The sequence below is a fragment of the Microtus oregoni genome, unplaced genomic scaffold (assembly GCF_018167655.1).
Source record: "Microtus oregoni isolate MIOR12 unplaced genomic scaffold, Mior012 000071F_ref0000514, whole genome shotgun sequence".
NCBI lineage: Eukaryota > Metazoa > Chordata > Mammalia > Rodentia > Cricetidae > Microtus > Microtus oregoni.
The window spans coordinates 898877-925010 of NW_024543978.1; the positions used below are offsets into that span (position 1 = coordinate 898877).

Genomic DNA, 26134 nt, shown 5'->3' on the forward strand with positions numbered 1-26134 from the left:
CAGTAACTCTAGACCCAGAAACATCCATCTCCTCTGGCCCTTAAGGGCACCTGCACCAATGCACACGCACGCACACGTGCGTGTGTGCACATACACACACACAATTTAAGAAGACAGACTGTCATACTGGCTAAAAAGAATACTCTGGATCACTATCCGTTTAGAATCTTTCTAAAAAGAAAGCAAATTGGAAGACTGTAGATTTAAACTCAAATCAATTACTTTGTTATTGATTTTATTAGTATTGTGTAATCCATTTTATTTGTATTTTATAAGATATCTTTTGGCTTTGTTGATTCACCTCATGTTTTAATTTATATAATTCATTCCCTTTTCTATCATTTCTTTCTAGTCTACCCAAATTTACTTTTCTGTTTCATATAACTTAATATGGATGTTTAAATTCTTAGTTTTTCTTTTTTCCTTTTTCAATACTGGAACTCAATCACACCAGGGCCTCGCACATGCTGGGCAAGCCTACCACTGATCTACATCCCCATCCCTGCAATTGTTATTTTATAACTTATGAAGCTGAATCTATTAATCTTCCTCTAAGCCACAGGGGGGAAAAACAAAAAGAGCATCTATGTAACTCAAGTTGGCCTTGAACAGGGGATCCTCTTGCCTCAGTATTAGAAAACAGGTAAACCTTACCACACCCAACTTAAGCCTGTGTCATCACGACCCTGTCCCTGTAACTAGAGGGCTAAGTGCTCTCTCACACACTCACTGCATGCAGGATCCAGGCTGTTCTTAAAGCCCTCAGACCCATTCTGATGAGGGAGTCACCACTTCTTCAAAGCATATGTCCTGAGCACCTTCTGTGTGTGCTGGTGCTGGGTGCAGGGGAATACAGAGGCCTCCCCAGCTGCAGCTGCTCCATGTGATGGAGGCTGACAGTGGAAATGTAGAAATGGCCCGGCCAGAGAGTGGGAGCCACTAGGTGGTGTGGGGAGATGCCGGCTGGAGCAAGCCCAGTGACCCCCTGTTAAGAGTCATTCTCCTTGCTTTTCTCAGTGGAGAGCCTCGGTCCTGTAGGTGTAAATAAAATGCACTGCCTTTTCTACTGAAGCATTTAATGAGACAAAGGAGGTTCCATCTTTAAAGAAATTTGTGGAGAAAATAAAATTTTTTTTAAAAAGGCATCTGGGAGAAAAAAGTCCCTGTCTACCCTTCAGCATTTTTCTAAGATCCATGTTTGTGCTCAAGGTTGCATCGTACTCTTAGAAGCTGTATTCTGTTAACCAACTATATTGCTTTAAGCTGCCAATCTGTAAGAATGTGAGACCCAGCTCTGATCGCTCAGAGTGCAGTACAAGACTCCTTTGGTTAGGAACAAAACCACAGTGGGGCCTCTGACTGGCTGTGCTCACTTACTTGATTAAACTTGGCTATATACCATTCCGCAGAAGTAAAACTGCATGCTTTGCCAAAACACTTGGGACTGGGTTCATTTTCTTGAGAGCCTAGACCCATTTCTAGCAGTCCTAATGGAAAAGGAGCAGAAGCCATACCTGCCATGGGTGTCACCTGCACCAAGTAGCCAAGGCCACTTCCCTCTGCTTCCCTCCACTTCATCTGCAGCTGGTCCTCAGGCAGTACTGCCAGCCTTAGACGGCCGCTTACTGTAAAAACAGGATTGGAGGTTGGGGTGCAAGACAGACTTACCAGTGACTAATTGACCACCTCCTACAACCAGAGGGAGGCCTCCCCTAAGATCTTGGAAGGGACATATCTTCATCTAGGTGTCTGAAGAGTCTGTGGCTCAAGATTTTTCTGTGAAGGAAAAATCCTTCACCCTTAAGATTCTCAATGACATGGCCACACTGTTAGCTTCAGCAGGAGGGAGTCTAATCCCACCCAAGGGGAAGCCCCTGCTGCAAAGGAGGCTCAGATCAGCATCAGGGGCAGTGCCCACCCTGGGATGATTAGAGGTGCAGAGGTAAAACAGCAGCTGCTGACCCACTGCCCAGGGCCTTAGAAGCTGCTTTGAGTCTCCTGCTCTCAAGAATTCTGTAGAAGGGGACTGGAGAGATGGCTCAGAGGTTAAAAGCATTGCCTGCTCTTCCAAAGGTCCTGAGTTCAATTCCCAGCAACCACATGGTGGCTCACAACCATCTGTAATGAGGTCTGGTGCCCTCTTCTGGCCTGCAAGCATACACACAGACAGAATATTGCATACATAATAAATAAATAAATATTAAAAAAAATAATTTTGTAGAAGCAGCCATGCTGCTGAAGATGCCCCCCCCCCACTGCCAAAGTCATGCTAAGTTGATGCACCCCTTGTGGGCAGACTGGGTAAAGGACGTCAGCTGGAAGTGTGGCGGTGGTTGTCTGTTTATGCGCACACGGTGTGTCTGTGTGCACCTGTGCCTAAATGTGGGCACGTGTAGGATGCACACCTAGCTTTAGCCCTCACACTAGGGTTGGCAGTATGATGGCTAGTCCTGCCAGCTTGACAGAATCTAAAATCGCCTGGGATATTAGACTGACAGTATGCCTGTAGGGGATTATCTTGATTTGTTAACCATGTGGGGAGACACATTTTTTTTTTGACTGTGTACAAAAGCAAATGTATTGAGAATTATGTTGGCTCAAATGCTCTACACCAATTCAGTTCATTAATTAAACAACAACAACAAAAAACTTGCCTAGGGAACTCAGTCTTCAGAAGGAACTCGCTACTACTATTCTGCCAAAAGAACACAGAGTTGAGCCACCCTCCACATTCTTTTTTTTTTTTAATTTATTTTATTGGGGAGACACATTTTAATTGCAGATGGAACTATTCCTTTGGCGACACTGAGCTAGTGAGTTGAGCTCTAGCGCACACGTTCAGTCCTCTCTGCTTTCGGATGGTGGACGCAATGTGACCAGCTGCTTCAAGCTCCTGCTACCCATGGAAGAGGGGGAGATACCCATGGTCAATGGGGAGGACAGGACAGTGGGGTCTGTGCTGACCTCCCAGAAAGCTTCCGGGCTCTGTGGTGCAGGCAGTTATTTTTGGAAAATGGGGACAGAGGCCTCTTCTAGTCCCTTCGCCATGTGCGGGGGCACAGAGAGATAGGCAAAGACTGGGGCGTCTGGGGTAGACACAATGGCCCATTCAGAGTGAGCTGTTTCCAGATGGGCTTGGCTGCTCTGATAGTGATCTGCTGAAGGCAGAAATGTGACAGGAGAAGGTGGGGCTCTGACAGGCCAGCTGTGAGCAGGGGCCCCAACCCTTGCCATGAAGAGCCTTCTGTTTCTCTCCTCCCCCTGCAATGTGTTAGAGACTTAGAACTTCCCTCTCAGAGACCACACAGGCACATGCCCCCCTCCCGAACCTCAGCTGCACTTCCCAGCCAGTAGGCGGACATGTGGACCCTGCCTCTTTGGTTGTTCTCTGAGACCCCAGTCCACTGCAGCCATGCAAAGGGCTGATGAGGGGCAGCCTGACAAGCTGAGATCTGAAGTGGGAGAGCAGTGCATTGTGGGTCTTGTGGAATCTCTCTCAATTGGTCATACTCATAGCAAGACTTCCTTCTGATTGAAGTCCCAGTCCACAAGCCTGCCTTGGGGTTCCTCTGTCTGAACAAAGGGAGCTTGAGGGACTCTCCTGTATGGCAGTCACCTCTCTGGATGGTGGATATGCTGGGAAATGAAGTCTGCTGGGCTCCAGGCCAACCTGAGCTGGACCTGCCTACAGTGCAGTGGATAGTAGGGACAGGAAGAGGTTCTTAACATGGATGAGGTTAGATATTTGTATAATCCTAGAAACAGGTTCAAACCAGTCAAGCGCTCCTGGGACCTAGGTGTAGTCATGAGTATGGAGGCTAAAGGGACACAGCAACTTGTCTTTCTGGGACCCACCTGAGCCAGCAGCAGTTCCACTGGAAGGAATCTGCAACACAGACCCTCCCCAAGTCCTGTACACACCCCTTGGAGGTCATGGAAGACACCAGGGGAGCCTTTTCCAAGAAGAGCGGGTGGAGTGGCCAAATAGGAGGGGACCAAATAGAAACTCTTGTCCTAACACTTGTGCAGAGGAGAGATGCACCACCTGTCTAAGACAGTGCAGGAAGGCCTTTTCATCTCAGGAAGGAGGAGGCAGGAATCTTTCTCTCGATTAAGCTGTGTGTGTGCTGTCTGATACCACACTGAAAGGTTCACAGAATAACTAAGCAAAGCATCGCTACAGGATTAAATTTGGAGTATGCTAGTAATCCTGAAAAAGCTGAGAAAAAAACAAAAAACAAACAAACAAACAAAACTCCCCAAACAAGACTGAAGCTGGAAGAGCACAGGGCCAAAGGTCAGGACAAAAGCTGAGAATGAAGACTCTCTCCCTTTGTCTTGACAGCTTGCCTGTTGCTGTAACAGCTCTTACACAGACATTCAATCTGTTTGGAAATGCCTGTTATGGAAGATCAAAGGTTTGCAGCAGGGTTCCTCCTGCAGGCAGTGGAGGCATTGTCTCCTTACCTTGCCCCTGCCCCAAAGCCAAGGTGGCACCCAACAACATCCAGAGGCAGGAGTGGAGGTGGGAGCCTCGGAGGCTCATGACGAGCAGCCTGTGGGAGGAGAGGCCACAGCCCTTCACCACTAATTCAGCCATCTGCTCCCACCCCAAACCAGGAAGCCAGTTTCTCCATCCATTCCCATGGACCAGCAGAATGTCTCCACAGACATGTGTGGTACCCAGAGGTCTATGACTTGTTATAATGGGGATGGTGACAGACACTGAGGATCTAAGACTAGCACAGAGGCGTCCCACTGAACAAAGGATCCTTAGCTGCACAACCTCCTGTGCACTCCAAAGCACCCTCTGCAGGGAACCAGTTCTCCCCGAGTAGGGTCCATCCAGTCCAGCACGCCTGTCCATGCCCCTTGGTGTCCACATCCACAACAGATGTACACAGTGGGGGTCACTAAAAGTGACAAGACCTTGAGGCTCCAGCAGCCCCACAGAATCTGGGATTTGGTTTGGATAGAACCCTACCATCAAGGTCCTTACATTGGGTGGCTTGCCCTCAAGCAAAGGACACACTCAAGATCAGAGCAGAAGCAGGCAGGCATGTCAGGGGTAGGGATGAAAAGTATCGGGAAACTTGAGAGCTCTCAGAAGTTGGGAGGCAATGTTTGAGAGGCCAATGGGGTGGAGAGGCCAAGAGTCCACTGCCCAGGGGTGGGACTTCGGAGGAGGGGGACACAAACATGACCCAGTCTGGATTTTGTGAGCCTGAGTTTTGTGAGTCCTGGGGAATCCAGATTCTCCACCCCACTGAACAAAGGACCTGAAAAACTTCCCTGCATATTCAAGGGTACCCTCTGCAAGGAATCCAGCTCTCCCTGAGCAGGGGCCCAGACCTGCAGGAAGGCTGCAGGCTGATACATTCTAGAGCTGTGTTTCTCAACTGTGGGTTGTGACCCCTGAGGGTTTGAATAGCCTTTTCACAGGGATGGTATAAGACCATCGGAAAACATGTTATGATTCAGAACAGTAGCAAAATTAGTTACAAAGTAGCAATGAAAATAATTTAAGATGGGGGTTACCACACCATGAGGAACTGCATTAAAGGGTCAGCATCATGAGGGTTGAGAACCACCACCCTAGAGTGGATATATGCACCTAGCCAAGGAATCCAAACTAAGGCTTCAGTATGAATCACTGTCTATCTACAGGTGCCACATTTAGATGGCCCTAACCTTCTGAACTCATTCTGAAGCCGCTCCTATCTCATGTCACAGTTGAACATAAACCTCCCTCTGCTGGACACAGCCTTTTTGTATACCCAGTTCTGAGCGTCATTTGAGACCCTCACAGGATTCCAAGAATCTGCTCGGGTGTTTGGGCTGCACTTGGTCTCTCTGCTTGTGAGACCTCAGCACCTATTCCAATCTTTCTGGAAGTTCAAAATCACCCCCCAGTACAGCCCTGAGTGGACTCTTGGTGGCCCCTTCACCCATCCAGCCCAGGGGCCATAGATGAGTCACTAACCTTCTGCTCCAAGGATGCCTCGTGATCCTCCTGGTCTAGCTGTGCCCATCGGAAAGCTGGGGCTTATAAAAGGCCCTTTTCCCTGACATCACCACTTGTCCCGCCCATAAGTCCTTTCTCCTCCCCTCTGTCCGCCGCTGCCTGAGGCGTGTTTTGGAGAATGAGATGGTGGTCCCTGCACAAAGGACCCCGTTGCATGCCACAATGGGAATCCCAGTAGGGGAAGTAGGGAACAGGCTTCTTGAGAATAAAGGCCAGTTGTGTGGTCCTGGGTGCTGGACATTAGGAGTCTCCGCCAGCCTACTGGGAGGAAGGACCACTTAGACTCTACCAACCACTTGGGTTCATGATCTCTACTCCCTTTCTTCCTGTCTGCCCTAGAACCCAAGTGTTCCCTAGGAGCAGGCCCAGTCCTACACTACTTGCACCTAGTATGCCCTTACAGTCTCCACTCCAGCCCGAACTGGTTCTGCGCTAAGCAAAGCTCTCCTGATCCATCTTGAACTCCCCATGGCTTAGCTGCTGTAACTCTTGGCAAGCTGGCTCCGAAGACTAGGCCTAGGATAAAGGCATGGCTTGTGAAGCAGTCACTCTGGGTTCCCGTGGGTCCAGTGCAGCCTCAGCTTGGTTTTCAACTACACATTGGCTCCAGCCCACCGTATCCTAGGCTGATCCAAGTCCCTTACCACCTGCCCTGCCCCCTAGCTTAGCCCCAGTCCAGCAAGATGGGAGGCTGCAGAACAGCCAGCCTTTCCTGTCTTATCAGACACTATGTTTCCCTACTGAGTTGCCCAGAGGATGCATAGGAACATATATCCTGGGATATGCTCCTTGAAGCTGGATGACTTAATTCCACTTGGTCAGGTTATCCATGTCTGTGGGAAGAGCAATGGCAGGTACCTCCTTCCTAGATGCTCTTCCGAGATGAATCAATTGTTCATAGGAGCCCTCATACAATACCACCTTGGCCAGGAGACAACCTGACTTACACATGACCTCGGACAAACCTGGCCAATGGCCAATATGTAATATGCAATCCATGCAAGTGGGGGCATAGTCTTCTTTCTTGATGCCATGCTGAAAGCTCCTAACTCTGGGACCTAGCTCTGTTCCTAGGGACCCCAAAAAACCTAGGCTCAGTCTTTGCAGACCTTCACCATGGTCAGTCAGATGAAGGAACTCATCCTGGTAATCTCTGGGTATACGCATGTGTGGCCACAGCTCACAGACACCTTGAAGCACCTATATGCATCCACAAACACCTCAGCACTCCCCTACACTATGATCCTCAGGTGGGCTACCCTGTATCCACCTCAGGCTGCCTGGTAATGCCCTGGAATCCCTAAACCAGCCCAATGGTCCTCTTCCCCATGTACAATGGCATGTGTACAGCCCATCCCCATGCTCTGGGATCCGTGCTATAAACCAGAACAGGGTACCCTAGAGTCTGCTCACCTTTCTCCTGGACCACAGCCTGAAAGTGGGGATACCAGGATGGGAGAGAAGACCCCAAGTGCACGCAGACACTCAGAGTATTGTCTTAATGGTTTCACAGAGAACAGGGCTGACCCAAAGTGCCCTCTGGTCTGGCTGGGTTTGGACAGGAAGTCTGACTTGTAAGACAGATGCCCCTGGTGGTCAGCTGCCCAAGCCCACACTCCCAGTTAACCAGAGGCACCAACTCCACCAAGTACACTTGGTGGGAGACCATGTATCAGCATCAGCATAACCCCTGGCCCTTACGTGCTACCCACGGAGAAGCCTCTCTGCAGGCATGTATCAGCATCAGCATAACCCCTGGCCCTTACGTGCTACCCACGGAGAAGCCTCTCTGCAGGCCACTACTCATAAACTCCACACTCCCCCACCGGACATCTCCCGGTCAGGGTCAGGAGGATGGAAGGCGGAGGCCAAGCTACCTGCCTCAAGAAGGATGTGGAGTCTGGATAAGAGCCCATCAACATGGCCCAGGAATGGCTATCTACCCAAGCCACAAGCTCAGAGCCAGTCCACCACCAACTCTCCCACCTTCCAAGCTACCCGACCAAGCAGAGAGGCAGCCAGGGTTGTTCAGCCCCGACTATCTGGCCTGAGTGTAACCAGCCCTATCCTGGAACCGTTGCCTCGTTGAAGCCCAGGAGTACCTGGCACGTGTTTGTCCTTGTGTACTCGAGGTCTGGCAAGTTCCCCACATACAGGCTCCAAAACCCAGCCAAATGCTCTAGTACCTTGACCTGGGCCTTACTCATCCTTTCCTTTGAGGGCTGTAAAAGTCTGGAGAACTCTGGGTTATGTTAGAACAAGGACTGACATTTGCAATCCTTCTCTTTACTGGACAAAGTACCAGAGGAAACTGTAGGTACCTAGGGTCATTTCCCACCCCCAAAATGACCTGGAGCAGGCTGCTTCTCAGCCCCAAACCAACCAATTCCATCCCCTTTATACCACCGTGTATCCACGGAATCATGGTCTCTGCTCTGGGATGTACCAGCACTCGGTGTAGATCCTCCCTCCATGGTCAGACTTCCTTGGCTTTTGACCAAATGTTTATGTGCTCCCAGAAATCCCATTGGCTTCTCACCCCAAGTCTCTGACCTCTGATCTCATCCACCTGTGGTTGTTCTGTCAATCACGAGCCCTGGGTATCTCCCTTTGTTTTCCCAGCTCAGGGATGTTCCGTGACCTGAGGATAAAGCACCTAGGAGGGGTCCCCAAACCTAAAACCTATCAGTTCTGTGAAGAACTAGAATTCCCAAGGTAAGCCAGGACTGGAACCTTAGAGCCCGGACAGCTCAACCCCGGGAAGCAGAAGTAAACTTGACACACACAAACCACACAGAGCTTCAGGTCATGCACTGCTGGTCAAACTGAGGGTCAAGACAGGCGTGGGTTTAAAGAGACAGAGACCCAGCTGGGCTCTCCGCCACAGCACACAGCAGCCATGGAATCCTGGGAGGAAAAGGCTGTCACACCAACCACTGGTAGCACATGGGTCTCAACTGCAATGTTCCACGAAGTCCACAGGGTGGAAAATGGGGCCATCTGGAGAGACAGCTGCATGCTGAGGAGACATGACTGAGTGTGCTCTGACCCTGAGCAGGCTGGGGGGAGGCCTGGGCTGTTGTGGACACAAGGGTCCCCATCAAGATGCTCCAAACCTGGCAGTGGCCGCTGGCCCCTCAGCCCGCCCTCCATGTTCAGGCTCCCTTGTGCCAGGCGGGAGTGGCAGATACGCTGAAAATGATCCCAGTTCCTTTACTTTAATGACTTTCCTCTTTCTGAGCTGTCCGGGACTGGCCAAGTTCAAGTCAGGTGTCCAGGGAGGGCCAGAGCCCAAGCTGCCATGTGTGGCCAGCTGTGGAGAGTTTGTCCCATGGAACTAAGGGCTGGACAGGCTGATGCAGGAAAGGCAAAGGTCACAAAGTGAGGTTCACAGCACAGGCCACAGCACGTGGACTTAGGTGAGGGCGTCGGTGGCAGTGCGAGCTCCAATATTGCTTTTGTCATTTCATTTCCAGCTTAAGATTCCAGGCGTTTTCTTCAAGGAAAAAAAAAGGACAGGAGCAGACCTTTCAAGTTTTAAGACATTTCAACAAAAAGCAGATGTCTGGCTTGGCTGACATTGCACAGGACTGCAGTTCCAGGCTGGGCCAGGGCTGCAGACACAGTGCCTGGGTCCCAAGAACCTAGAGTCCAGGAAGGCTGCTCAGGGGACCCAGGAGGCAGATGATGACAGGTGCCCTGAGACCTAAGAGGAAGCCGCCCCACACCAGGCAGGCAGCACCCACTCAAGTCCTGCCTGAGCTACTGTCTTTACACTGAGGTCAAATGAGGAGGATCAGAAAGGGTAAAGTGCAAACACAGCAGTCCCAGCAGAGCTGGGGCCTAGGTGCAGCAAGGCGCCTACCAGTTCTGGTTGTCCCAGCCCTCATCAGTGGTCGTAGCTGGGGCAGTCTTCTTGGTGGCCTTGGCCCTGCCCTCCCCACTGGCGCCCTCCCAGCTCTCCCAGCCATCACTGTTGCTGTTCTTGTTGTTAGATGCAGAACCCGAGCCCCAAACATCCCAGCTGTCCGAGCTCCTCCTCCCTGTTGAAGCATCTGCATAGGTCCAGCTGTCACTGCTCGGGGACTTGGCCTTGGGGGGCTCAGCACTCCCGAAGGTCTCCCAGAAGCTCTGGTCTATGTTGCTGTTCTGGGAGTTGTCTCCACTGCTGTTCTGGTAGCTGTGGCCCTCTAAGGGTCTATTACAGAGAAGAACAAAATCTCGAAAGTTTTCACAAAAAGACACTTGCATTACCTGCACCCACCAAGCTGCCCAATCTGCTCAGGTCTCAGGGGCTCTCTAGAACAAGATTTACCACTTCACAAGCCAGCCTACATTTGACCAGGGTGTGGCAAATGCCTATAACAGCTCGTTGCTTTCTTCCTGGCTAGACAGGGTGCTGTCCTTTAAAGTACCTCCTAGCTACCCCTGTAGGGTCAGAGTACCCTACTAAGTGAGGGATCCTTTTCTTTGAGAGCAAATTTGGCCTTGGTAAGGGTTCACCCTGGTGCTAAGGGCGTGAAACTTTTAGAAGGGATTGAGTTCCTCCTGCTACCTCAACCTGTATTATCATCACCTAAACTGTAGAGCATTTACTAGGGCACTGGGAAAGAGTGTGCAGAAAGAGCATACAGGAGCCTCAGTGCTGAGGGCGAGAGGGCAGTCACTTTGCCTCTAGCAAAGGACTCAGTGTGCAACACTGGGCAGAGGGCGTGAGGCCAGGCCACCAGCGACCTCGCAGGGAGCCCAAAGGACCCAGGGCCTGGGTGGGGACATGGCTTACCTATCTGAAGTGTCTTCAGCTTTCCCAGAAAAGAAAGTAGTGACATCACGCCATCCCTTGCTGCCAACTCCCTGGACCTAGAAGGAGGCATGAAAAGAAGCTAAGGCCACACTAAGGCCACACTCTACACAGCATCTCTGGCTGTGAGACATGAACAAAAAATGATGCTGTTCAGATGAGGCCTGGACAAATCCTCGAGGAGACACGCATACACAACACGCATACACATGCACACAGGAACACAGCAACAACCTGGACACACGCACACACATGCACACAGGAACACAGGAGCAGTGCTGAAGCAACACCAGCTGTTGGCTGCTTAGTTAGATATTTAGAGCATCTCTCTCAGAAGCAGTTCCTGTGGTGGGTGGGACGATCCCACACAGACAGTAAAAAGCATGGCCTTATGACAGGCGGTGGTGGCGTACACCTTTAATTCCAGCATTCAGGAGGCAGAAGCAGGTGGATCTCTGTGAATTTGAGGTCAGCCTGGTCTACAGAGCGAGTTCCAGAACAGCCAGAGCTACACAGAGAAACCCTGTCTGGAAAACACACACACACACAAAGCACATGGTGTTCCCAATGTCACACTCAACACTTTGGAGGTGTTCAAAAGTTTCAAGCCACTACAGGCCTTGTCTTTACCACAGTGCAATGAAGGTCTTCAGGAGGTGCCTTCATTGCCACCATGTTGGGAAATCTGATGACCGCCCCCACCCTCACTCCACCAGGCCCTGAAGAGGTCACAGGACCAGCAGCAGCTAACAATGGCATTGGCACTTACCAAGGGACAGGCCAATAGCAGCAAGACAGAAAAGAAACACAGGTTAGTGGCTGGCAAGTCCCTGATAACCAAGCTGTTTCCATATTCCTCAAGCCTCAGAAATAAGAGGGCAATGGCCACTGTCTCAGCCCAGGGACCTGTGGGCTCCAGTGTCTGGAATATGGAAACTGGCTTTGGCCGTGCAAGTCAGCAGGGTGGCCCTACCTTGGATGCCAACTGAGAGACCCCACTGGACACATCATCAAAAATCCTTCCCTCCTTCACCTGTGCAATTTAAAGGGCATTGTTAGGAGGACCAAAGCTTCAGAGTGCAGAGAGACCTGTCACATGAAGTTCCCCAAGTTCTGCCAGAAGCCATTTGGCTTCAGCTAATTAAGGAACCCATCACTACCAAGAGAAGCCAACTGTCGTCCGGACTCTGTTGTAAGGAAGAATAGAGCTACTGACTCCTCCCCAGGGCTAATATCCTTCTGAAGATAAGCACCACTCACTGCCTGTGGCCAGGCCACTGGGGTAAAACAGAAGGAAGAGCAAGTTCAAAGACACCCTTGGAAGCTAACTGGGGGGGGGGGGGGGGGGGGGACACGACTAAGGAACCCAAGGCCACCTGGGCCAGAGGAAACTATAGGTAAGATCTTGCTGATCCCCAGTATACGCATTTCCCTCCATACCTTCTCCTGTGCAGGCTTAAGGACATTCTCATTCAGGCTGTGGCCCAGCTCCGAAGCCTGTGGGAAGAGATGCTATGTGAGCTTCACATGCAGCAACATTAGCTGCTGAAAAGCAAGCACAGGACGGCACAAGCTTTGCCAACAGAAGGGAAGGCAGTGGGATGTGAATACACACGGGGAAGTAGGCTCACACAAGGGACACCAGAACGGAAGAACCAAGACATGAAGAAAGCTCCCTCGCAATGCTGGAAGCAGCTCTGGCTCTAGTCCACAAGTGGGGAGGACAGACAGATAGATCTGCTAACTGCTAATCTTCATCCATTTCCTGAGGCTGGCACTGAACCCTCCATGGGAGCCAAGCTATGTGAGGCTCAGGTGGAGGGATGGAGAAAGGGTTGGGCAGAGAAGTAGCAGACAGGGTACAGCCTCTCCTGGAGTAGCAGACAGGGGTACAGCCTCTCCTGGAGTAGCAGACAGGGTACAGCCTCTCCTGGAGTAGCAGACAGGGGCACAGCCTCTCCTGGAGTAGCAGACAGGGGTACAGCCTCTCCTGGAGTAGCAGACAGGGGTACAGCCTCTCCTGGAGTAGCAGACAGGGTACAGCCTCTCCTGGAGTAGCAGACAGGGTACAGCCTCTCCTGGAGTAGCAGACAGGGGTACAGCCTCTCCTGGAGCCGCCATGGTAAAGCTCAGAAGCTTTGCCTTGCTTGGACCTTAACCTCAAAGAAAGGCCAGACAAAAGGCTTGAAGGGGGTAACTCATTAACATGGAAGGCTCCTTTCCAGCAGGGTGTGATCCCAGGATAATCCAGGAAATGAACACTGAAGTAAGCATTCCTTCTCTCAGAGCCCACTGGGCCCAGACAACCTTGCTCAGGGAACAATTGGGCTGTGGATCTTGAGGAAGATGAGCTTCCAGCACCAGCAGGCCAGGAAGGTGACACTGGTGACCAGACACAAAGGGATACGCAGCCAGGAGCAAAGCACGTGTTTAGCAGACATGGGCAGCATGCACCAGTAGAAACAGGGTTTTACCGGCTCTGATTGCTGCTTGTAACCCCAAAACTTGACCCAGTTGGCATGAAGGCAGTTACAGAGAAAGAGCAGGTGGTGGGAGTCACATTAGCAATGCCCAGAAGTGCCAGAAAACACGCCTCTTAAACTTTAACCAGGGTCTCACACTGCAGCCCTCTAGCGACCCCGGCTGCCTGACTGCTGGAATGTGACAGCTGTGGGCCACCACCCTCTTATTTCCTGCATCAGAACCACATGAATCTGCTTTGGACCCTGGAATCAATATTTCTCTGCTCCAAATTTATCACAATCCAGACCCCATGATATGCCTGAGGAGTCTGAGCGGCAGAAGTGTCTATGAAGAGAGAACTGCGGGCCACAAGGACCTAAAACCCTGCCCACCTCACCATGGAGGACACTTGACAGAGCGCTAAGCATGGCAACTATTCTTATATTCAGCTTGGAAGAAAAGTAAACCTCACCCGGCACTGTTATCGGGGCCACGTGGGGAAGCAGTGATACCTTTGCAGCTAAAAGCCCAAGGCCCAGACAGCCCTTCCCATACGAGGCAGCTACGGCACAGTGGCTTCATTGGTGGCTGTGGTAGATGAGGAAGCCTCCTGCTCACAGCAACCGGAGGCACTGAGGTACACAGGGACACATGAGGACAGAGGAGGACCTTCTTCCCTAGGACCTCAGACCTGCAGCATCTAGACACTGCATACGACGGAGACTAAAGAGTTCTGAAACAGAAAATAAATGCTTCCCCTTCTTACCTTCTGACTAGCTTGGGATCCAAATTTTGTAGCCTAAAAAGAAAAACATAAGCCAGCATTTTGTAGTCAAATTCCAATGTCTTGACCCTAGCCATAAGTCTTTATCTATATGGGGCCCAGGTGGAGTTAGTTCCAGAACTCCCTCCCGGCAAGTACCCAGGCAGTCAGTACGACCATGGCAACAGCTCTCAGGGACCAGGTTGCTGTAGGGAGGCCTGGCTTAGCAGATGCTGGGGATAGGACATGTTTGGGCCCAGCAGTCACCCCTGGTCCTACTTGTTCCACATGTGGGCAGCACAGTGTCTAACTTATCTAGACATAAGAACTGCTGACCCTTGAGAAAAAACAGGCCCGCCTAGATGCCCAAGCTGGAGATAACTAGATCTCCCCTGGCATCAGTCTTTCTAGAGAAGAGAAAACACCTTGTGAGAAGCCAGCAACTCCTCCATGGCAAATGGGCAAGAAAGACAGATACAATGGCTTCCAGCTTGTTTGGATGGCTATGGGCACTACGGTCAGGTTCCTATGGACCAGTGGGCCAATTTACCTCTATCCCTGTTCCTCTTGTACCATGGTCACAGAGCCTAACCCCAGCCTCAAAGTCTACACCTTCTGGCTCTTTCCAATCAGTGACTGCCAGCTCATTGCCAGAGTCAGACATGTTCCCTATACAGCATGGTCTATCCCAACTAGGACTCTCCAGGTCTCCTCTCACGGAGAGGAGCTAGACTATCTCAACACTACTTACTCTCAAGACCTAAAGGGAAAAGTTCAGGCACAGGTACCCATCAGATATTCACTAAGGACTGTGTCTGTCACCCCCCACATGACGTCAAGTCACCCTGACACAGAAACAAACATCTGCTACAATAGGGGTTCCTTGGGCCATCCTGCAGTGGACAAGGCCCCACGCTTGTCTGCTATGCAGAAGAACCCCAGGCCAGAGGTGGACAGCATGCACCCCAGTCACTTACACCTTCCTTCGCTGCAGAAGCAAACTTGCTTGCCCCGGTGGTAAAACTGCTCCATCCCTGGGAAGGCAACAGAGAATGATGAAGCACGGCTTTTCTGGACCCGTGCACGCCACACTTGTGCCACTGAAGCACAGCAAGGATCCACAGAAGGTACCGACCTGTGACCAGCAAAGGCAGCCAGCGCTGTAGCACCCACATTGCCCTTGCCAGCTGCAGCACACAGCACACATCAGTACTGTCCTCCCACAGCACAGGATGGCTACCAGCCCTCTTAGGCAGACATAAAAGGGTGTCGGCAGAGCTGTCCTCACTTCTGTCCTTACTCCTTCCTGACTCCCAGAGTGGCAGAAAGCGGTGGGCAAAGGCCTTCCTCTAAATTCAAAGTTATTTCCTCACAAATACCTTCCAACATAAATTAAACTAAAGTTACTTCAAAATAAAAACATCTCACTTAAACCACAGCTGACATTTGTCATTCCCCCAAGTTAGTGCAGAGGAACCATGGACTTTAGGAGACATCTATGTGCATTGTGTTCCTTAGAAAAGAGTCATCAGCAGAAGATAGGGACTCAGTTTCCAAATGGTGAGGAAGGGCGCGCACTTTTAATCCCAGCACTTGGGAGGCAGAGACAAGTTGAACTCTGAGTTCAAGGCCAGTCCTGTCTACAAAATGAGTTCTTAAAAAAAAAAAAGAAAGAAAGAAAGTCCTCTCAATAGCAACAGGCTTTCCGATAGAAGCCCCTTCTCTGTCCTAAAGACCCAGTGTGACAGCAGGATGGTTGGTGACTGCCACAGTCTGGGGGCAAAGAGGACAGTTTTAAACAAGGTTTTGGCTTTGCAGCCAGGGTGGCTTCAGGCTCAGGGCAATCTTCTTGCTTCATTCCCCAGTGCCAGAGCAATAGGTGTGCCCTACAATTCATCTTGTTTTAAAACAGTGTTTGAGCCAGGCATGGTGGCGCATGCTTGTCATCCCAATATGCAGGAGGACGATTGCAAACCTGAGACTGGCCTGGTCTACATATGATTTCAATCAGGACCACCACACAGAGCTGCGAGCAAGACTGTCTCAAAAAAAAGGTAAAAAAAAAAATCCATAAATTCATGATTCATGAAACAAAAAAGGGTAATGACAGATGTCAGTCTTTCATCTGTGGTGTCAGTCCAGACCTCAGTGCAGCGTGCGATAGCAACGCAGATTTTTACATCCTGCCCCTATTCACAGTATTTGTTCCTCTTATGGACCGTGCCTGTTTATTCTCATCAGTATAAAAAGCCTTTCCTTTTTTTAGTTTTTACTAGTTTGCTGTTGTTTTTGTTTTTCAAGACAGGGATTCTCTGTGTAGCCCTGGTGGTTATCCTGGAACTCAACACTGTGTCCTGTAACACAGGAGGTACTCTGTAGACCAGACTAGCTTTGAACTTCGAGATCTGCCTACCTCTGCCTCCCAAGTGCTGGGATTAGAGGTGTGCCTTTACCACGTCTGGCCTATTTCCTCCTCTTTTCACTTGCAGCATCCAGGAATGGATGCATCATCTGCCACTCAACTGCAGCCCTTACCAGCCCTTCAGAGTGCTTGCATTTATGATTACTACAGAACAACACTGCACGGAACAAAAGGAGCTCTAAAAGATTGGTTTCCCTGGAAAAGCAAGCCTTAAATGCCACACCCTGAACTTCTGACCTGGCACTTCCAAACTGCCTGGAAAGCCAACAAATGGCCCCAAACCCAAGCACCACGCCCCAGTGGAGTGCTGGAACCTTGGGCAGCCTCTGCTCAGGGCCTCACTTCCTGAGTCAGCCTGCCCAGCACAGGCCAAGAGGCTGGGTCAGCCTTCCCCTGAACTCAGGACATGAACTGGGGATAAGAAGTGTACTCACAGGCTCCACAGAAAACTTGTAGGGCTCTGGGGAAATCTACCTTGGTAAAGTTGAAATACATGTTTTATGGTCAGAGTAAGTGGCTGAACACATTTGGGGTATGAATAAAATGCCATTTTTTAAAAGGACCATTCACTGAAGGTAAACAAGAAGGGACCTTTAATCAGATCATGTGCCCCAGGACTACCCACTCTTCCATAAAGGGTCCTCCCTGTCTTGGCACTGGACAACCCCTTTGCTGTGCCTGTCACAGGAGGCACTCTCAAGGACCTAGGTCTCCTTACCGAGTACAAGGATGACATCGCATTGTTGAGGAAGTCGTCCTCTCTCTTCTGAGGTGGCACTGTGTTCCCAAACCCCACATAGCGATTCTCCTGAGCCCTGAGAATAAACACAGACATCGCTAGCCACAGCCATGAGCTTTGCCACTCCTCACCAGTGAGACGCTGGCCACCAGGAGAGGTGCCTCCTCCCTCTCAGGACACACTGCATTCTGGGCAACGGGCACTGAAGTTATACAGATACTTCCTTCCATATGACCTGAGATTCCCCAGCAAGACCCAACCCCGATAAGTGGGGGTTACCAGAAAGCACCATTTAAAGGTCAAACTGATTCCAGGAAGAAAATGCATCATCTTTGATACTGGGATTTCTCCACATTCAAAACCTCCATTCAAACCTGGGCCATCTTGGAGCTTGATATAAATGGACCCCTGGATTACACACACTGTGGACACACAGGAGTGGGCCCAGCCTACCCTAAAGGAAAAAGCCCCAACCTAATGGAGTAAACCCATGTAGAGTGGCCTGTCACGGATGCCCTCAGCTGCCTGTTCTCTATCCCTGGCTTAAGAGGTCTTACCCCTGATAGGAGCCCAGGTCATCATTCAGCCAGTCTTCAAAAGCCTTGTCCCCAGAAGTAGTCACATTCTGCGGCTGGCCAGAGGATCTGAAATACAAAGTTAAAGGCCAGTAAGGCCTTGACAACACCAAATGAAACCACAGTTTTGTGACAAGGACTTCCATATCATATATGCGCTTATGCAGCAAACAGCTGACCCACAGGATGCTCAGCACAGCTTATGGTCCAGTGGTTCTCTGCCCAGCCTAACGGCAGCTGCCGGTGAACTCTGCACCCAGAGCTGGGAAGTAAGACTGAAACCGTCAGTGGTGCTAGGACCTTCCGGTAAGTTCTGCAGGACCTGGGGTGGAGGATGTGCTGTCATCTGTACAGTCCTCCCCTGTCCCGCATCCACCTTGCACCAGAGAAGGGAGACTCTTCACAGTGGAACTTGGGGTGTACAACAGGATCTGTACCATTTTGGGGCCTAAACTATGGAATGAACAACAGCTCACAGAGGAGGGACCACATGCCAAAAAAACACAACCCACACCCTCACAGGCACTGTGCACAGTGTATGATACACCTGCACGGAGAGGAAACCAAGCCTCCTGCAGAACAGGGCAAGACGCTACTTCTTATTTGTTAGAAGTCTGCACTGTTTCCCTGACTTCTAGGAACAGCTCTCAACAGAAGCTGTTTCCACATGCGGAGGAAATGAGGTTTCTACGGGAACCCTGAGCTACCACTAACGTGAGGGTGAAGCTGAGATCTGACTAGCAGGTCAGAGGTACTACCGGTGGGCAGTGGACTGCAGCATCTTGGGCTGAGGTGGGGTCCAGTTCTGCGCAGGCGAAGACTCCAGAGACCACTCTCTGCCTTCTGCCAAAGTAGCCACCTAACAAGACGACACAAGACATAAGCAGTTACCATCTACTTAAGCACATCCAACCACACAAGTCAATATCTCAGTCATGAGCCAGGGCTCACGTGACAATGAGAGTGTTAGTGGGTTACTGGCCTCTACGGCTGCAACTTCCAATGCACAGGGACTCATTAGCTTGACCCCCAACCTGAGGAAGGCCAGATTCCCGGATGGTCTGCAAATGAGTTAGTCTAAGGCACTCCGATCACTGTTCCTTTACTCCCTTTAATTACAGGCCATTGGCATCACCTGTGGGCAAGAAGAGCCTGCCGTAGCTCTGGTAAAGCTCACTTGTCCTTGTCTGTCCCTGGACAATACATGGCCTCCCAGATGCTAAAAGTGCCTCCCAAAGCCACTACAGCCACATCTGGCCGCTGTGAAAGCGTGTGTTACCATTCAGCCAGGAGTCCTCACCTTATCCCGGAAGAGCGCTGCGGCCCTGCTGCTGTACTTGTCCTGCAGGGACCAGCTGGGCTCATAGTCCGCCTGGGCCTCCAGGAACTCTCGGAACTTAGCGTTCCCACCAGCCTTCATCTTCTCCAGCTCGATGTCCTTCCATTTGTCCATTGTAACAGAGCGCACGAAGCTAGAAACCAGACGTCTGATCTGATTACCAAGTATGAGGGCCCCAGGAGCCTCCCAACCCAGGATCACGTCCTGAGCTAGACAAGGCGTTCCTGTCTGGGGCAGAAGCCAGAAGAAGCTTCATGGAGGCAAGCTGGACAGCAGTGGTTATCCTGGCCGGGTTAGTGGGGCGAGGACCACCTAACAAGGTAGATAGCAGTGGTTATCCTGGCCGGGTTAGTGGAGCGAGGACCACCTAACAAGGTAGATAGCAGTGGTTATCCTGGCCGGGTTAGTGGAGCGAGGACCACCTAACAAGGTAGATAGCAGTGGTTATCCTGGCCGGATTAGTGGAGCGAGGACCACCTAACAAGGTAGATAGCAGTGGTTATCCTGGCCGGGTTAGTGGAGTGAGGACCACCTAACAAGCTGGACAGCAGTGGTTATCCTGGCCGGGTTAGTGGAGCGAGGACCACCTAACAAGCTGGACAGCAGTGGTTATCCTGGCCGGGTTAGTGGAGCGAGGACCACCTAACAAGGTAGATAGCAGTGGTTATCCTGGCCGGGTTAGTGGAGCGAGGACCACCTAACAAGGTAGATAGCAGTGGTTATCCTGGCCGGGTTAGTGGAGCGAGGACCACCTAACAAGGTAGATAGCAGTGGTTATCCTGGCCGGGTTAGTGGAGTGAGGACCACCTAACAAGCTGGACAGCAGTGGTTATCCTGGCCGGGTTAGTGGAATGAGGACCACCTAACAAGGTAGATAGCAGTGGTTATCCTGGCCGGGTTAGTGGAGTGGGGACCACCTAACAAGGTAGATAGCAGTGGTTATCCTGGCCGGGTTAGTGGGGTGAGGACCACCTAACAAGGTAGATAGCAGTGGTTATCCTGGCCGGGTTAGTGGAGTGAGGACCACCTAACAAGGTAGATAGCAGTGGTTATCCTGGCCGGGTTAGTGGAGCGAGGACCACCTAACAAGGTAGATAGCAGTGGCTATCCTGGCCGGGTTAGTGGGGTGAGGACCACCTAACAAGGTAGATAGCAGTGGCTATCCTGGCCGGGTTAGTGGAATGAGGACCACCTAACAAGGTAGATAGCAGTGGTTATCCTGGCCGGGTTAGGAGTGAGGACCACCTAACAAGGTAGATAGCAGTGGTTATCCTGGCCGGGTTAGTGGAGTAAAGACCACCTAACAAGGTAGATAGCAGTGGTTATCCTGGCCGGGTTAGTGGAGTAAAGACCACCTAACAAGGTAGATAGCAGTGGTTATCCTGGCCGGGTTAGTGGAGTGAAGACCACCTAACAAGTGGGGAACAGCTCCCTAGCACCTTTGTCCGACAGCACTTTGGGCAGCAGCCCCACAACATGGCGAGTACGACAGACGCAGGCTGTGCAGGACACTGACCTGAGGTGCACCCCAAGCCCACGGTGTCTCCCAGAGCATTCCAGGCAGATCCAGATGCCGTAAGTCACGCTGACCCACTGAGGATTAAATGCACCACACTCAAAGCAAACCTGCAAAGAGGGGCCACACGCAACTCACCAGGCAGCTCAGGGCAGTGTTAGGACCCCAAAGATACCCCAAAAAAAGGTGGAAGAGCAGGCACATGTGCAAAAACGGAACTAAAGAGCAGGCTGCTCAGGTTGGTCAAAGGATGTGGGTATGGGACAAAGATGGAGGTTGCAGAAGCTGCCTAGAAACTGGCATAAAGATAAAGAACCTCTCAGGAGAAAAAATGTTCAGAAAGGAGACCAAGCATCCTTAGCACAACCTGAGCAGTGTGACAAAGTCCCATTCCCTTCAGCTACACGAGTGAGCACCGAGACATGAGCACCCTCTCCAAGGAGGACATACAACCATGGTTGCATCTGACACCGAGACTTTCACCAGTCATCCGAGCCCAGCCTGAAGGTTCACACTCACGTTGTTCTCATCTTGTGCCCTGACTTCTTTAAGTACTTTTCTGGTTCTTGGGCTGGCCATGGTGCTGCAAGGAGAAGAACAAACCCTTACTATGCAGGAAAGAAAATGAGCTGGCAGTTAGTGATGACTTCATAGGCTCTGCCACAAAGCTGCTCTGATTTGACAGCGGAAGTCCTGCCCCGTACAGGAGACACTTCACATTGGGGGAGGGAATCTCAGGCCATAACCAACTGTAGTCAGGAACGCCTGCAAGTAAGTTTAGCCACTGTGTGCCACCAGGCAGCATAAATGATGAAAAAAAAAAAAAAAGACCTGTCATTTCGTGACAAAACTCACAAGGAGTAACCTTACAAAACACATGAAGATTGGCTGCTTAATCTGCTCCCCTCTAAAAAAGGGAGCTCACTGATGGGAGAGAGAGCATCCTGCACTTCCTGCCTCCCCGCCAGCTCTCCAAGTCTGTGTAGGAAGCCCTCAGGCTGCAACAAGGGGCAAGGAAGAATTCCTGGCAATGGTATCAGACGGTGTGTAAATAGGTCCTGTATGAGGGCATCCTGACGAGGAACGTGAGCTAATACAGCCATACGACAATAATGACCACAGACCACCCGCACAGTGCCTTTGGTGGGAAGAGCAGTAAGGCTCAGCTGAAGAGAAAGCTCATTTCCTTTTTAAATATTCTCTTCCTTCTTTCTTTCTTTGTAACTGTCCATCCACATGTATGACTGTGTGCACACACGTGGAGACCAGAGGAGAACACAGTTGTCTTCTACAGATGTCTATCCTATTCCTTTGGGATACTGAGCGTGGAGCTCAGCTGGAAACAAGCTCCCACAATCTTCCTACATCCATCCTCCAATGTTGGGGTCATATGCAGCCATGCTTGGCTTTTATGTAGGTACTGGAGATCTAAACTCAGATCCTCATGCATACACAAAAAGAGCTCTTACCCCCTGAACTGTCTGCCTAGCTGCCAGTTTCAGAAATGTTTAACTTTAAATGGTGGTCCATTTAATTCAGGACTAGAAATAAAGCAAAAGGAACAGACTGTGCCAACAACAAGGCTGGGCATAAGCTAATGCCAGTGTTACTGCACACATGAGCACTGAGGGAACTGGAGGCAGGACCTGGGCCTCTAGCCATCCCCCTTGCCAGTCCACAGTCAGGTGTGGTCTCTCTAGAACTCATCTGTCCCAACGGACCTATGTACTCCCTCTGACAGAAGTTACAGGTTTTCAGTGTTTCACCTTGTTGTTAGACTGAAAATGACCATTTTCTATTCATGTTGTTCACATTAAAAAAAAAAAATCCTGTCTCAGATCCTATATTTCATTTTAATATGAAATATTATGCAGAAATATGGTGTTCAGTAAAGGGAATCTTGACTCTCAATTCTCCTGCATCTTGAAATTTCTATCTGGTTGCGTGACTGGGAACCCCTTCTGTTGGATGTTAGGAAATATTTGCTTTCTGTAACTTTGAAACCAAATCCTAGCTCACTCTAGCTTCCTTTCACTGTGTTAACTACATGTGAGGATGGCATCCTGAAACCACAAACACACAAATGCAGACTCCTGCATGCAGGACTCAGGCCCTGGCGTGACTCATTCACCAGGCACAACAGTTACACCCCAGGCATCTGCTCATGTACACGCCCAGACAGTTCAGCGCCTTTAGGGAGACACTGGTAGGCTGGAGTTTACAAAGCCCTCTGCAGTCTTCTCAGTCGCTACATAATAGCTGTCACCAGACCAGTGGAGGTTTCAGTAGCCAATCTCAGTACTCAAAGCGCTGTGCCGGCCCTCAGAGGCTGACAACCACACAATGGAGGCAAACAAAGGCAAGAAGTCAGCATCTCGTGAATTTCTGACTATGTAAAACAGAGCAGGCCATTTCCGTCTCTAGGGGGAAATGGGGGAGAGTGGATGACTTGGCTTGGATTTTGTTTTCCAGACAGGATCTTTCTTTGAAACCCTGGCTGTCCTGGAACTCACTATGCAGACTAGGCTGGCCTCAAACTCACAGAGATCTGCCTGCCTCTGCTTCCCATGCCTGGCTTGGTCTGGATTTAAGAAGCACTCCTGTGTGGTAAACGTTGGGTATTGGTGAGTAATTACTTATCTTAAATGTTGCTTAATAACATGAAAATAAGTATCTCCTCACTTTCACCAACCGAAATATGGCTCAAAAAAGGGTCAAGAATCCTTTTTCTTTTTTAACATTTTTTTTCTTGGGTTTTTTTCTTGGGTGTGTGTATAAATGTGTCCACAGTACAACCCAGAAGCCTAGAAGGTGGGAGGAGTCAGCGATTCCCTTCCACCATGTGAGCTCCAGGAATCAAACTCAGGTAGTGAGTCCTGGTGGCAAGTACCCTTACCTGATAATCCACCTCACCCACCCCTAGGAATTCTTAATAGCCGAAATCAAAAAAATGACAAAATGCTCTTCCTTCAAGCAGACATACCCAGTGAATACTGAAGCAAACAAGGTTATTTCCGGACATTACTAAACTACATGTCATACTACAGAGTGTCTGGGTCTTAAACTGGGACGTGATGAACCTTGGAGGTCACAGAGGCATTTGGGAACATAGCCAGGCCCTAAGGTTACAGAATGGGTGACAAGGAGAAACACTAATCGTCTTTCCCAGAACTGCTCGAAGCACACAGAGAACCGATGTCTAAGTTGTGCTCCTCGCTCTGAAGAACAGGTGATTTCAGAACATCACCTTGCCGGGGACCATAGAGCTCCATTGCTGCAAACACGGCACAGCAGAAGTATGAAGCCTGAAACAGTGCATTATGTATGACTTGTGGTGCCTTCTGAGGGCAAACATCAGCACATCCTTCCAAAACCAGGTAAAACTGAGGAAAGGCTTAGGAGCCTGGTCCTTTGGGGTGGGGGTGGGGTTGATGTTATTGGTTTGGTTTTTTGTTTGTTTGTTTTGTTTTCTCCTCCTTCGGCAGAGTACTCACTTCAAAGGCCGAGCAGGAAAATGATCAACGAGCTGTGGCTAGGGAGTCTGGCTTCCCGGCACCGCTGAACAGAATCCAAGTGACGAGCAGCTGCCCTTTCCCGGGCAACTGGGCTGTGCAGAACCGGTCTACGCCCGAGAGCGATGAGGGACCACAGAGAAGAATGGTCCTAGGCTGGAGAGTGGCAAGCTCAGAGGCCGAGGGGTCTGGACGGCCGCAGCGAGGAGGTCCAACCGCGCAATGGGGCGGCCGCTGGAATCGAAGAGGGCAGCCGCACACGGGGACCCTGGAGTTTGGGGTCCGAGGAACAGAAACGTCACGGGTAAGGACAATGGAGAGTCCGGGGCCGGGAAACTGGGGAATGGGAGGCAGGGGGCGCGGGAGGAACCGAGAGCCGTGGAGTCAGGGCTGGAGGCTGGGGGTGTCGGACAGCCGGGGCATTAGGGGATCAGGGCCTAGGGCCGCAGTACCGAGGGTTAGAGGACCAGGAACCGGGTAATCTGAGAACCGGAAGGTCAAGGAACTGAGGGTCCGCGGGTCGCGGGAGTCCCGGCCGCGAGCTCACCTGCTGCTCTCAGGGGGTCGGGTCCGGCCGAGATGCCAAGCTGGACTGGGCGCTCAGAGTTCCCCCACCAGCCGCCAGCAGCTTCCGGCTACGTCGCGCTGCGAAAGGACTCCTGGGAGGCCTGCGAGGAGCGACTTCCGCCTCCGTGCGCGCGAGCCTAGCAGCGCGGCTTTCTTCCGGTCTGTGCAGACCTAGGGCTGCGCGTCGAGTTTGCAGGGGCGATCAGGTGTGGGCGGTGCCGCGTGGCAGCGCAGAGGTGCTGGGTCGGGGGAGCGGTCTCTGCAGCCGGGATTCTGGGGAATCCTTGGTGCAGTGAGACCAAGGCTGGCCTGGAGCAAGAAACTCCCACGGTCACTGCTCGACCAATTGTCCTGGTCAAATCACTGGAGTTAATTGCTGGTGGTTTTTAGTTTTGTGTTTACTTTGGGCCTCTTTGTGCCACGTACTCCTTCCTCATCGGCTGCTTGACTTTCTGTTTTTGTTTTTGTTTAGTTTTTCGGGATACGTTTTTTCTATAACCTTGGTTATCAGCGTGGCCTCGAACTCAAAGATCCGACTGCCTTTGCCTCCCGAGGGCTGGGATTTAAAAGCGTGTGCCACCACCTCCCGGCTCGTTTGGACATTCAGAATGACCAAAAGTTAATGTTTTTATTGAGGTCAAACCAAATCTACCTGCTTCGAAATGTACCGTGAGGCGGTTTGTCAAATACATTCGGTTGATACCACCGCCAGGGCTTGTACAAACAGCTCAGACTTGAGAGCCCTTCGGTGTGAAGGTCACCCTGAAAACCTTCCCCTAGCGGGCTCCTTCTCACCTCTGACCTGGGATGTAGCCCTGACTGGCCTCCAGGGGGCGGGTCAGCCCATTTGGGCTCCTCTTCCATAGTCTCCTGAGAGTCTATGGAAGAAAATATTGCCATGGAAGGTCTAGATAGTTCTGGCAGGCCAAACAGGGTTGGGATGCAAAGAGTGAATTCAAGGAGGACTGGGCAGGTGCAAGTAGCCCGGGTCCTAGACCTGGAAGGCTCTTGCCTTGTGGAATATCTGAAGTAAACTGACAGAGACGTTCCTGGTGAACAGAGGCCATAGTCAGGAGTCTGCTTGGCCTGAGCTGGGGCCATTTCAGCCAGAGAACAGAGCTAATCCCTCCAAGGCAGACCTACTGAGGAACTCAGAGTTCACAAAATTAAAATAGTGGGCAAAATCCTGAGTCCTGGACCTGTTATTTATCCCCAACTGCAGGTGTACCGTACAGCTAACACAATGAAATAGACAGCAGAGTAAACGCAAGGCCTTTGTAGGCCCCTGCCCACTCCTGTTCAGCACTGGGAACCCAGCATCTAACCACACGTATATCCTCTGTAGGGCACTCAGAAGGCCCAAGGCATATGGCACCTTTCTCCAGAGAGCCGGCCTCTGGTCTCCGAGAACA

The 26134-nt window shown here is 50.9% G+C and overlaps 2 protein-coding genes across 6 annotated transcripts in view; both read right to left on the minus strand.

Moving 5' to 3' along the window:
* Col20a1 (collagen type XX alpha 1 chain) overlaps positions 1-6000 on the minus strand; it is a 37025-nt gene extending 31025 nt beyond the window's left edge. The window contains exons 1-3 of the mRNA XM_041641696.1: positions 5984-6000; positions 4468-4556; positions 1515-1625 (exon numbers count right to left, since the gene is read on the minus strand). Of these exons, the coding sequence (XP_041497630.1) occupies positions 1515-1625; positions 4468-4546 (190 nt within the window). The 5' untranslated portion in view covers positions 4547-4556; positions 5984-6000. The remainder of the gene's footprint in view (positions 1-1514; positions 1626-4467; positions 4557-5983) is intronic.
* Positions 6001-8324: 2324 nt separating this feature from the next.
* On the minus strand, positions 8325-24278 carry Arfgap1 (ADP ribosylation factor GTPase activating protein 1). Of its 5 annotated transcripts, XM_041641827.1 has the most exons (14): positions 24138-24278; positions 21163-21226; positions 20644-20753; positions 19089-19260; positions 18547-18647; positions 17771-17857; positions 17193-17289; positions 15030-15086; positions 14056-14088; positions 13301-13330; positions 12267-12323; positions 11800-11859; positions 10809-10885; positions 8325-10223 (listed from the first exon to the last, which is right to left on the minus strand). In XM_041641827.1, exons 2-14 carry the CDS (start codon positions 21220-21222, stop codon positions 9887-9889), a joined length of 1278 nt encoding a protein of 425 aa, XP_041497761.1. In that variant the 5' UTR covers positions 21223-21226; positions 24138-24278; the 3' UTR covers positions 8325-9886. The 5 variants fall into 5 exon arrangements, with proteins under 5 accessions (XP_041497761.1, XP_041497763.1, XP_041497764.1 ...); XM_041641829.1 differs by lacking the exon at positions 13301-13330; XM_041641830.1 differs by lacking the exon at positions 11800-11859 and having other exon boundaries at positions 10809-10879.
* Positions 24279-26134: the final 1856 nt, after the last annotated feature.